The sequence below is a fragment of a genome, unplaced genomic scaffold, assembly GCF_019419815.1.
Source record: "Pyrus x bretschneideri cultivar Hongxiangsu unplaced genomic scaffold, Pyrus_bretschneideri_v1 Contig5, whole genome shotgun sequence".
Classification (NCBI taxonomy): Eukaryota; Viridiplantae; Streptophyta; class Magnoliopsida; order Rosales; family Rosaceae; genus Pyrus; species Pyrus x bretschneideri.
Genome location: NW_025999787.1, coordinates 3,952,847 through 3,964,517, shown reverse-complemented (window position 1 = coordinate 3,964,517; position 11,671 = coordinate 3,952,847). Strand labels below are relative to the sequence as shown.

The following is an 11,671-nucleotide window of genomic DNA, read 5'->3' as shown; positions in this document are numbered from 1 at the left end:
TTCCATGCATATGTAGAGTAGGTAGGACCTTGCTGTTTGTTTTATTCGAACCTTCTAGTTTGTATTTGAAAATTCTATAAGTATAATACACACAAGTTGTATGACTAGCAGCCTTTAGGTTAGGTACGTCCAAAGTTCGATTTCCTCTCACTAAATAAAAATCCTTTGATAGCAAAAGCCATGCCAAAAATATCTGAACCCTATAATTGCAAACTCATCAAAAGAGAATACAATTCCTCAAAGAAAACGGACAGTTGGTCCTAAACTCAAAACTCTAATCACGAAGACTAAACTTTGCAATTTAATTAAGGGCACCATGAGGAAGGACTGCATTGCCCTCTGATGATTTTGCAAATGTTGGCAAAGAAACTCTACTATAAGTTACCTCCAAAAATCTCGAGTGTCCTCCTCGTAGTCATATGCTAATTGCATAAACCACAACAATCATCACTGCTAAAAGTTGAACAACAAACACCAAAATCGTGACCACAACCACAACCACGAAAACTCTCCTGGACAAAGTGGGAGAGAGAGAGATCACAACCATAAAGACTTTCCTCGAAAGTGCAAGAGAGCGACCATAACTGAAACATAGAGGGAAAGAAAGGGAAGAGATCAAGAAAGATTCCCGCCAACCCCAAGACTACAGGCAAGAGGTCGGCGGCTAGGATTTTTCTTCTTGTAGAATTGTTATAAGTTACATTACCCTTAACATAATTTTTTAAATGAAAGTTTCATATGTCCCAAGTTACTTTTTCCTACCACTAAAATTGGACAAAAATACTTTGCAAGGGAAAGTACACACCAACTACCAAATGTATCAGTCAGATATATTTGATAACAACAACATCGGCAATGTGCTAGATACTATAAATTGGATGTCGATTCTAGCCAGTAACATCAATTTCATTATCAGAATATGCTGAAAAATGAATTTACAACCACACACATTAGCAGTTTTTTTGTGTTTGTCTCTTGATTGATTGGTTTTTCACTCAAGTAGTACCGTCCTTTTTGTTTTTCCCTTCTGTATCAACCTTGTTAACTAATTTAGTTGCTTAGAAAACACATGGAGCCTATGTCAAGGCCTTTTTCAATAATGAATCAATCTTGAAATTAATTGATGGCACGATTTGTCACTATTTATCGAACCTACATCACTTGGTCTTTCTATAGCAAAATATCTGGCTGGACAGCTAGATTTGATCCCACAAAACTCACCTTTTTCCTTGCTATCACAATACTTTCTGAGCTTTTTCTCTTTGATTACATGTCATCGACAAAAATGGTGGACCTTGAGATTGAAAAGGCATATTAAGACTAGACGAGGGAGTGAGTAATTACGTGTGCAAAATTCAAGCATTTGAGGCCCTTGCACTAAAACCATATTTATAAGATGACCTAATGGTGGCTTTTGGGGTGATGCAATGCCCCAAACTTATAAATACAATGGTTCAAACTCAAGACTATAACGTAATGTCACTAAACAAAATGGTTGATGATTATTGAGAAATACGGCAACTTTATCACCCTTTGCCATGTCACATCCCAGCTTAGGCCCCCACCACATCTCGGGCTCGACTCCATCGTAGTACGATATTGTCCACTTTGGACCCCGACCACGCCTTCACGGTTTTGTTTCTGGGAACTCACACGAGAACTTCTCAATGGATCACCCATCCTGGGATTGCTCTCGCGCGAACTTGCTTAACTTTGGAGTTCCTATGGAACCCTAAGCCAATGAGCTCCCAAAAGGCCTCGTGCTAGGTAGAGATGAGAATATACATATAAGGCTTACAGGATCCACTCCCCTGGACGATGTGAGATGTTACATGCCATATGGTGTGTGATTTAGTTCTAGTTCAAGGAAAATGTGGCTTAATCCGCGGGAAAGATTTGCTAATATCTCTTAAACGAGTATCTTTAAGATGAAGCTTGATTTACAGACTATTCGAAAAGGTTCCGAGTCTATTAATCAGTATATCTTTTATATTAAATAGTCTGTGATCAACTTTCTACTGTCGGAATTGAAAATTTAGATGTTTGTAATGTTGAATCGTTCATACCATGAATGACGACATAGCTTATGTATCAAAATATGCTAGTTTACGAGATGATATTTTCTTTATTTAATTTGGTATATGCATTGGTTATGCTAGTTTCTGAGATAACCTTCAAATTTTGGGATGCATTTAAATTGTTGCACTACTGTGAGAGGCATCTTGATTTTGACACACGTAGAGAATGCCCTGGCCCTTTTTGTACACCCCAATCATTTAAAGAATTAGAATTGACCACTTGTCTATGTATTTGGAGGATAATATTACGGATCGTCTAGTTAAATTATATTTGTAAATTATATGATATGATGGTTAATAATTAAATTATTAAATATATATTAATTAACATGTTTATTTTTTATTGATGACATATCACATGACTCGTAAATCTAAAAAATTGATCTACCTAACAATACTCATATTTTGAGATGGCAGGACAAAAAGGACGGAGTAAGAGCAAAGGTTCAAGTACTTGGCACTATCTTTTGTAGACCACAGATTATGTCCCTGGATAAGTACAGCTTCATTACCATATCTCTCGAATTTTCTAGGGCACTACTAATTACACGCGCACTCAATTTTTTACCTTATGACAAGTGGAAAATAAAATTCTTAACAAGTTGAATGAAATTTTGAAAAAAAATTAATAGATCAAGAGAAAAAAAAAATTAAAAAAAAAAAAAAAAAAAAGGAAGCTATATGGGAAGCCAAATTTAACGTATAATTCCACGGCGCATTGATCGATCAAGTTAGCCTTCTATTTTAAACATGAATGCTCCGGATATTATTCCCAATGTTTTAGAAAAAACAGAAACAAAAACTATGTGGGAAAACCAAGTTGAGAAAGTATCAATTAAAACTTTAAAAGAAATGATATTTTGACACTATAAAACAACATGAAAAAACAGTGTTAGAACAATCAAGGGCTGACAAGTTGCCTTTCCATTCTATGAATCCACCACAGAGATCATAAGAGTCAGAAAATAAGAAATGCTTCCTCATAAAAGCCAAATCCTGAACTGTTAACTGATCGAGGATGCCTTTCATGGACATGGAAAAACTTCGGCACGTTGAAAGGAAAACATTTACTTAATATACACGAGGAACTGGTGGAATGCATGCATGCATGAAGAAATTCAACAAGAACCACAGAACCAAGGTTTAATGCAATAAAAAGTATATCGACACGCATTTCACACGTCAAAAAAGTTGTGTGATGGAAGCTGAATCCGTGCCAAAATCTGGGTACTCCATGTGCTTCGATATAAGCACGCGTATGGCCTCCAGGTCCTTCATGGATCTGCAGAGATGCTATCATTTTATGCAAGGAAAGTGAAAGATCATATGTGTCATGCATTAATCAAAATACATAAGGAGCAAATGACCCAACTGAACAGTATTGTAGATCACGATCCTGACTGCTAGAATTGATTGGATTGGATATATCATATATTAACTTCCAAATTCATATGTTAAAGTAAGAAATGAGTGCAATCTTCCAAATTTTGTCCACGTTGAAGAAATTAGATGTATTAGTTATTGCTAAAGATTAGTTTCCTTCATCACTACTAACCATCTTCTAACTTCAACTTGGACAAAAAATTTCAAAGCTAGCCTCAATTATCTCATTAACAAACGTGAAATCTAGTGAGCTACTATATCGTCTCTAATCCATTTGTAAAAACCCGTTCCCTTTATAGTGGGGAAGTAATCAACTTCTTATAAGATCATGTGAATTTTTTGACTTTTCGACGTGAAACAACACTCAACCATTAAGGAAGTTGAGGTCCCATTCCGAAACTAATTGACTATATAGAGTAGCTAAATACATGCAAAGTCACTTAATTTTCCACCGTGGAACAACACACTCCACATCCCCAAATAAAGAAAAGTTTTGTCAAACATGAGGTAATTAAGATATAGAGTTGATTCAGTGGAACCACCCACATTCTTCCCCGTAAAGCATTAGGCTATGCCTCTCACAAAACCATAAAACAACAGCTAAAATTCTTAAGGAGATGTATAAGTAGAAAGTCAGGAAGGCATGGAAAAAGATGAGTGGTAGTACACTAGAGTAGAAGTGCCGTTTAATGATTTTGGTAAGGAAGAGGCTGACATGACAATTGAAAAGGGACGTCTCATGGTAATAAGTTGGAAGCTACAAGTCACCCACACTCACATGGGACGGTCTCCCCCAGATTGAACTCCACCCAGTCAGCAACAACTTGTCGGTTTTCTAACTCCTTGCTATGTCACATATTGTACATAGTAACTGTACAATCTTATCCTCCTAACCCTATATATAACAAAGTGAGCCAACGTACCAAATATACCATCAATCCAACATATAAACCAAAAGAAATTGTTATAAGCACAAAAATGGCTAAGTCCAGAACTACAAGCACTTGCAAGAAGAATAAGAGCATTGTGAAGCTCAAAATTGTAGTAGAAAAGCTACAAAGAAGCCTATCTTTGGGAAGATCAAAACCGTCAAATTATTCCGATGCTAACTCGACGAATGTGCCCGACGATGTTATGGAGGGTCACTTTGCCGTGATTGCGGTGGATGGAGACGAACCAAAGAGATTTGTGGTGTCATTGAGTTACTTGACACACCCAACTTTCTTGAAGCTATTGGAGCAAGCAGCTGAGGAGTATGGCTTTGATCATGAAGGTGCCCTAACCATTCCTTGCCAGCCAAGCGAGCTCGAGAAGATATTAGACGATCGGCAATGGCAAGAGGAAGAGAGAGGCTCATCTAGTGATGTTAACTGGGGTTCTTGTGAATCTATGGTGCGGAGTTACTGATGATCTTGAGCAAGATTAGCTTTCTTAATTTTGGATGATGGTATATAATAAGTTAGTCTTTCTGCCATCTTTTACGTTGAGTTTTTGGCTTTTCCTTTTATTCCTTTTTCAATATCTATGTATTTATCCACTGGCAGAGCCAGAGGTCTTTTGCCATTGTTTACATTTTTAATATTTCTCTAGTCTATCAAGAAGAAGCCAGAAAATTCTATAAACGACTATCTAGTGGCATTGATTTTCATTTGTAAGTGAATGATTTTAAATTCAATTCTTATCAAAGAAGAATTTAAATTATATTATTGTTAGTTCATTGTGATTTTCAGATTACTCTCTACCCCTTTAGTATAAAAAATATAGTTAGTTAAAAAAAAAAAAAAAAATTTGCCCTTGTTTTAATGTTTTTCTTCCACAATTTTTCAATAGTAAAATGAGGTAAACGCCCATGTGGACACATGTAAGTCATCTAGACGAAAACCATGTTGACACGCGTGTGCTGTTGCTCTCTCTTCTTGACAACAATCTGCTTCTTCGACCAAAACTCTGTAAACCCTCTCAATCACCCTCACCGCCAGTCCATAGGATATCCTATGACAATGGTGTTTCCCCTTAAACGGTTTTGGATTCTTGCAAAAACGAATTTGAACCATATTATTGGTAAATCATTATGAAGCTTAGCCTACTTCTCTAACGCTTTAGTGTAGATGATATCGTTTGTCTACGATCTAATAGTATTTCTTTTCACTTGTAAGTGAGAGGTCTTAGGTTCAATTCTTCCCAAAAGTGAATTTGAACAACATTATTGTTAGCCCGTTGTGAAGCTAAGTCATCCTCTCCCCCTTAATGTAGATACTATTACAGGTTAACTACACAAATGCGCCTTGAGATTTATCAAGTATTCATATTACACAAACACCCTTTTAGATTTTAGTTCTTTTTTATATAACACCTTGAGTCAAAATTTGGCTTACAAATTTACTAATTACTTGAAACTAATAAAAAAAAACTTTATAATTATATAAAATATTAAATACTTAGAAAAAGTAAATGATCATTTACTACAATGGTAGAAAAGTGTAGAGCTTTTGCATGATAATGTGGGTTAAAACCTCATCAGTAACTAATCTAACAAAAAAATTTCGTTTGACAAAAAAAACACTTAAAAAACAAAAAGAACCACGTGAACAAAACAAATTAAGAAAAAAAAAATATTTTTTACGTTGAAAATAATATTTTATTAAAAAAGAAGTTGCTCATCTGCTTCTTTCCCTCCCACCCAATCGAGCAACCACCTCCATCTTCATATCCTCATTCTTCCTCCATCACCACCACCCATTCAAACTTTCAACAACCACAAAAGGATCTCTGTTTAATGAAATAATAATTTGTAATTAATGTCAAATTCCTACTATTTGATTCCGCACTGATTTAGGAGGAAGAAATTATGGAACCAGCAGAGAAGGATTTGTGCGGGGAAAGTCGGGTGATTGGATGACTTTGGAGGGGGATTGGAAATGGAAGGTAGGGGAGATTTCGGGGGACGGGGGAGATTTGCCTACATGGTCTTCTTCTTCATTTTTTTTTACTTTTTCTTTTTCTTTTTTTGAAGTATTTAATGTTTTATAACTTTTTTATGTAATCATAAAAAAAATTCTTTATTAATTTTAAGTAGTTAATAAGGGTAAATTAGTAAATTTACGAACAAAATTTTGACTGAGGGGTTGTATGAAAGAGAATTAAATATGAGGAGATGTTAGTGTAATGCCTTAAACATGAAGAGAGTTTTGTGAAAACTCGATAAACTTAAAAAAATGCTAGTGTAATTAACTCATATTGTAGCTTGTTCAAAAATAAAATAAAATAAAATGAATGAATTTAAGAGTATCCGAATTAAAAATAAAGGCTTGTTTAATTCCTTCAAATGATACACACCCTCAGATATCCTGTGTGCGAGGGGCTAGTTTTGAAATAAAGCCAGAAAGATGGTAATTTGTTAGTGTCATCCTAAATTGGTCTCAAATTTTTAAAACATTCGAAACAAATACTTAACTCATAGAAAATGTACTCAAAATAAAATTTGGATCTGACTAGTAACCAAGCCAGTCCAACATATCCTTTCAGTTTCAGGGAAGAAGAGAACATACAATAGGGGAAATATTGTCTAGCTAAAAATAACAAACTATATAATAATCTTAATCGACGACTCGGCTGCTAACCAAGCATAATACTAATAACATGCGGGAACGTAAACAAAAATACCACCTACAAACCGGGCAAACGGCCATAGAAGCTGCCGCCGGCTTGAAACAATAACCAAGCCTTTGCCCATTTCCGATCTCGTCTTCCGTCATAGTAGTCAGAGAGTCTGAGAAGACGTCTCAGAAACAGTAAACACCCTCCTCGCTGTACTGTCTCGTACAAGTGTAAGCAAGGCCAACAAATCAACTACAACAAGCTCGAGATGGAACTTCAATATCGGTCTCAATCGGCTAAACCAGCCTTTATCTTCAGGTGCTGCTTGAAGTCCATAATATCGCCACCCCACCGGGTCACGGCTTGATTTTCACATACCCATATCTCCTGAGCTACCTGGTTAATGAGCCTGAAATCGTGGCTAACAAGAACCAGGCCCCCGTCCCACTCATTCAACGCCTCCGCCAGTGAGTCGATTGTCTCAATATCTAAATGATTGGTCGGCTCATCCAACAACAGTAACTGGGGCTGCCTAAACGCCAACCAAGCAAAGATCACACGGCTCCTCTGCCCGTCAGATAAGTTCTTCATTGGCATTACCTGTGCCTTACCCGATAATCCAAACTTACCAATTGCAGCCCTCATCTTCTCTTCCTCATTTCCCGGGTACTCTTTGATCATGTACGCTAGGGCAGACAGTTCCACATCAAGCTTCTCAGCCAAGTGCTGATGGAACTGGGCGATTCTAAGGTGATTGTGCCGCCGGACCATGCCATCAGAAGGAAACAACTCCCCCGTCATCAGCTTCAAGAGAGTACTCTTTCCAGCTCCATTCGGCCCAACCAGAGCTATACGTGAGTCCAGATCAACACCAAAGTCAATGTTCTTGTAGATCAAATTATCAGGAGTGTAACCAAATGAGACTTCAACAAACTGAAGCACTGGTGGCGGCAGCTTTCCCACATCGACAAAACGGAAGATTAAAATCTTGTCTCTTGCCACCTTCTCTGTAAGCCCACCACGCTCCATTTTTGCTAGGGTTTTCTCTTTGCTTTGTGCCTGGCGAGCTAGTTTTGCTGACCCATGTCCAAACCGAGCGATATATTCCTTCATGTTAGCAATCTGCTCCTGCTCCCACTTATACTGTTTCATCTGGTTCTCCTCCAGTTCCGAACGGGTCTGAACATACTGATCATAGTTTCCAGTGTACATCTTCAGTTTCTTGTTCTGCATGTGAATGATGTTTGTGCAGACACCGTTCAAAAAATCCTGGGAGTGTGAAATAACAACCAGGATGCGCTCAAAATTCTTCAACATCTCCTCCAACCACACACAAGCTTCTAGATCTGTTACCAAGGGAAGACAACTAACCATGAGCAACTGAAGTTATAAAATATGTATCTTCACATAAACAAAAGACGAACATAATAACATATTAAGGGACTCAAACAGCTGCACAGACACTGAGTAGCACCAGAGTGAACTAAGTTCTCCAAACTAATACCAATCAGAAGTAAACCTAAACAAGAGGAAAAAAGTTGGGGGTGGTGGTGAGTCAGAATTTCATTACGCAAAGTTGTACTATTTGGAAAAATGCATCCAATCTCTCTTCACCTTTTCATGATAACACGGAAAACTACAATGAAATAGTCCCAAAAATCCTAGACAAATCTGTATTAACAAGACAATGGAAAGGAGATGGGCCACAGATAACTCCCTTTGCCAGCTCAGGAATCACATAACACCCATTAAAATTACCATTCAATCCCCCCAATTAACCTTAAACTTAAAGAAAAACAGTTAGGAAAAAGGGACATGTTTCTATTATCAAATTCCTGACATGACTTTCAGCCTCTATGTACAATCTGAACCACTGATAAGTGGGCCAATAAAACCAATCTTGGAAATTGGCTATACATTTTATTACAAGATAAAAAACATGAAACCCACTACACCGCCAAACATGGTGCTACAACAAAACTCTAGTTGTAATGAGAACTATCCTGCTCATATAATGAGCAAAAAATAGAACCTAAAAGGTTAGGCCAATAAAGTGGTAGGTAATGTGATTTCACAGGCAATACAACAGACGATCTAGAACATAGAAAACAACTCAAATCTCAAATCAGAAAACTAAAGCCAGCACGACCATGGCCAAGTACTTTCTCTTTTAGGTCTCTCCTTTCCTTCTCCATCCCACTTTCTCACACAACACTATAAAGATTCTTTACACGATGGCATGCAAAGTTAAAACAATTTAAAAAGAAAAGAAATATAACCCATAAATAAAGACTCTATTTCTCTTATTGTGTAGAAGCCCAAAGCTTTTCTCATTTTCATTCATGCAAATCAATTTATTCAGTAGAATAAAACTAGAAAGACAAACATATTATGAAGAAAAATCTAACACAAAAACTAAAATTTCTAACCAGTTAAACTTACCAAGATGATTGGTGGGCTCATCCAGCAACAGGATGGTTGGGTTTATAAAGAGAGCACGTGCAAGTGCAATCCTCATTCTCCACCCACCAGAAAAATCCCGAGTTTTCTTTGCTTGCATCTTCTTGTCAAACCCAAGACCATAAAGAATTTCAGCAGCACGCTTCTCAGCAGTTGCTGCATCCAATGCTTCAAGGCGCTCATAAATGCGTTCAAGCTGCTCTCCACCGCCATCATCCTGAAAATAAGTAAAATAAGTCATAAGAACTGTGAGGTAGAAAGCTGCCTAAAACAAAGCAACCATTGAAATTCCACTATTAGGTCCTATATTATTCACATCACTTAACAACTAACCAAACTCTACATTTTGTACTTCCCAATTTTTTAATAATTAATACCAAATTACTCCAAAATCTAACTCTCATATTACTACAGCTCACCTGAGCTGCCAGTTCTTCAACTTCTTTCTCCAACCTTATCCTCTCCTCATCGCAGCTAATGACAGCCTCAAGTGAAGACATGTCTGAAGCTTCAATCTCCCTACTGAGATGATAGATATCCATGTGATCCGGAATTGGAAGCTCTCGGAGCCCTATTGCAGTTAGGAGGGTGGATTTACCACACCCATTCAACCCAAGCAAACCATAGCGTCTGAAAGGGAGCATGAATACACAAATTTAGCACATCTATATGAATAACAAATACTCCATTCATAAAATACACACACACACACACACATATACTTGAATTAAACATGTATAACTAACCTTCCATAATTAAGCTCCAGTTCAGAATCGACTATCAGATCATGTCCATGGAAGGTAACTGACAGAGACTCAATCTGCAATGGTCACAGAAATGTCATTTCATGCTATCACCAACCATTCCAGTTAGGAAATCAACTGAAACTGATGTTTAAAAAATAGAGCGCAAATGAGATTCATTAATTAAAATAACTAAAAAGTTTTCAAAACATGACACCATTCTAAAACCAACCATATAACAACGAAAATTGATTAAAACTCTTAAAAAATTAGGAAATCAAGTATTCTTTACAAAACCTTAAAGAATTAAACTTTAATAAATAAAATTACAACGCAAATAAAAGAAAAACACTAAATCTAATTCTTCTTGCTCTATCACACTTCTCCTACAACATTCAACCCTATTCGCAGCTTACAAAAACTAAACAATTTCTCCCATGGAACTATTGCATTTTCTCCTACCACATTCAACGACAATCGCATCTTACATTACCTTTCTGTATTAAAAAAATTAAGTATATAAATATATAAACTTAAATGGAACATCGAACATCTATCACCTGAGTAAAAACAATTCACATAAATGATCTAAATTTCTGAAAAGGAAGGAAAAATTCCTGAAGATGCCCTGTTATATTTTGTTAAATATGATATTAAATATACTATGTCAAAGACCATATATATGCTAATAAGATGGAAGAGATGAAGACGACATCGTATTGAAACACATACGCGAATATCTCTAGAAAGTGGATGCGAGCAGAGCACGCCGGTGCAGTTCCGATCCGAAATATGCATCGCCCCGACTCCATTGGCAAGCTTATCGGCTCCGTTCTCGGCCGCAGCCGACTTGGACGAACCAGCTGCCGCCACCGCCTTCCCACCTCTCTTGGCCGCCGCCGCCGCCTTCTTCTGCGCCGCCTTCTTCTTGCTCGCGTCCGACACCATCGTTTTCAAAGATCAACCTGCACATCGCATAATCATCATCAAAATCAAAACTTGCAATCAACCAAACACAGAGACATGTGTGTATCTATATATACACGTATATATATTATATGAAATAGGGAATTAGGGACTGAGAATTGAGAGGGACCTTGGAGAAGAGAAGACGATCGGGGAAGAAAGGGAGGGCGGTGGGGAGGTCAGATCTGGGATTGCGTCTCAGGTGGGGGTGTACAGATATTTTGCGGTATGTTAGTTAAGAGAAGAGAAAACCCGTTCGGTCGGGTTGGGGAGGTTTTCTGGAACGGAAGGTGGAGGGTTTGAGAATTTATAAGGGAAGGGGAAGGTTAGGGTTGGGTGGCTTTCCACGTGTCGTTCGTCGCTTATAGGCCTTCCACACTATAGGTTTTTTTTGTTTTTTATTAATATTTTTTTTTTTTAACATATCGATATTTTTATATTAAA

General features: G+C 37.3%; 2 protein-coding genes across 2 annotated transcripts; one reads left to right on the top strand and one right to left on the bottom strand.

Moving 5' to 3' along the window:
• Nucleotides 1-4,390: 4,390 nt before the first annotated feature.
• Nucleotides 4,391-5,083, top strand: LOC103928611 (auxin-responsive protein SAUR50-like). Its single transcript, XM_009337685.3, has one exon. It carries the CDS (start codon nucleotides 4,440-4,442, stop codon nucleotides 4,866-4,868), a length of 429 nt encoding a protein of 142 aa, XP_009335960.2. The 5' UTR covers nucleotides 4,391-4,439; the 3' UTR covers nucleotides 4,869-5,083.
• Nucleotides 5,084-6,910: 1,827 nt separating this feature from the next.
• On the bottom strand, nucleotides 6,911-11,519 carry LOC103928612 (ABC transporter F family member 1). Its single transcript, XM_009337686.3, has 6 exons — nucleotides 11,358-11,519; nucleotides 10,994-11,226; nucleotides 10,265-10,338; nucleotides 9,938-10,148; nucleotides 9,501-9,735; nucleotides 6,911-8,404 (listed from the first exon to the last, which is right to left on the bottom strand). Exons 2-6 carry the CDS (start codon nucleotides 11,207-11,209, stop codon nucleotides 7,347-7,349), a joined length of 1,794 nt encoding a protein of 597 aa, XP_009335961.2. The 5' UTR covers nucleotides 11,210-11,226; nucleotides 11,358-11,519; the 3' UTR covers nucleotides 6,911-7,346.
• Between the last annotated feature and the right edge of the window lie 152 nt (nucleotides 11,520-11,671).

Coding starts and splice junctions, on each gene's coding strand:
- LOC103928612 (XM_009337686.3), bottom strand. CDS start 11,209: ATGGTGTCGGACGCGAGCAAGAAGAAGGCGGCGCAGAAGAAGGCGGCG. Junction 10,339..10,993: donor CACTTTCTAGAGATATTCGC/GTATGTGTTTCA, acceptor TGACCATTGCAG/ATTGAGTCTCTGTCAGTTAC. Junction 9,736..9,937: donor TTGAAGAACTGGCAGCTCAG/GTGAGCTGTAGT, acceptor ACTTATTTTCAG/GATGATGGCGGTGGAGAGCA.
- LOC103928611 (XM_009337685.3), top strand. CDS start 4,440: ATGGCTAAGTCCAGAACTACAAGCACTTGCAAGAAGAATAAGAGCATT.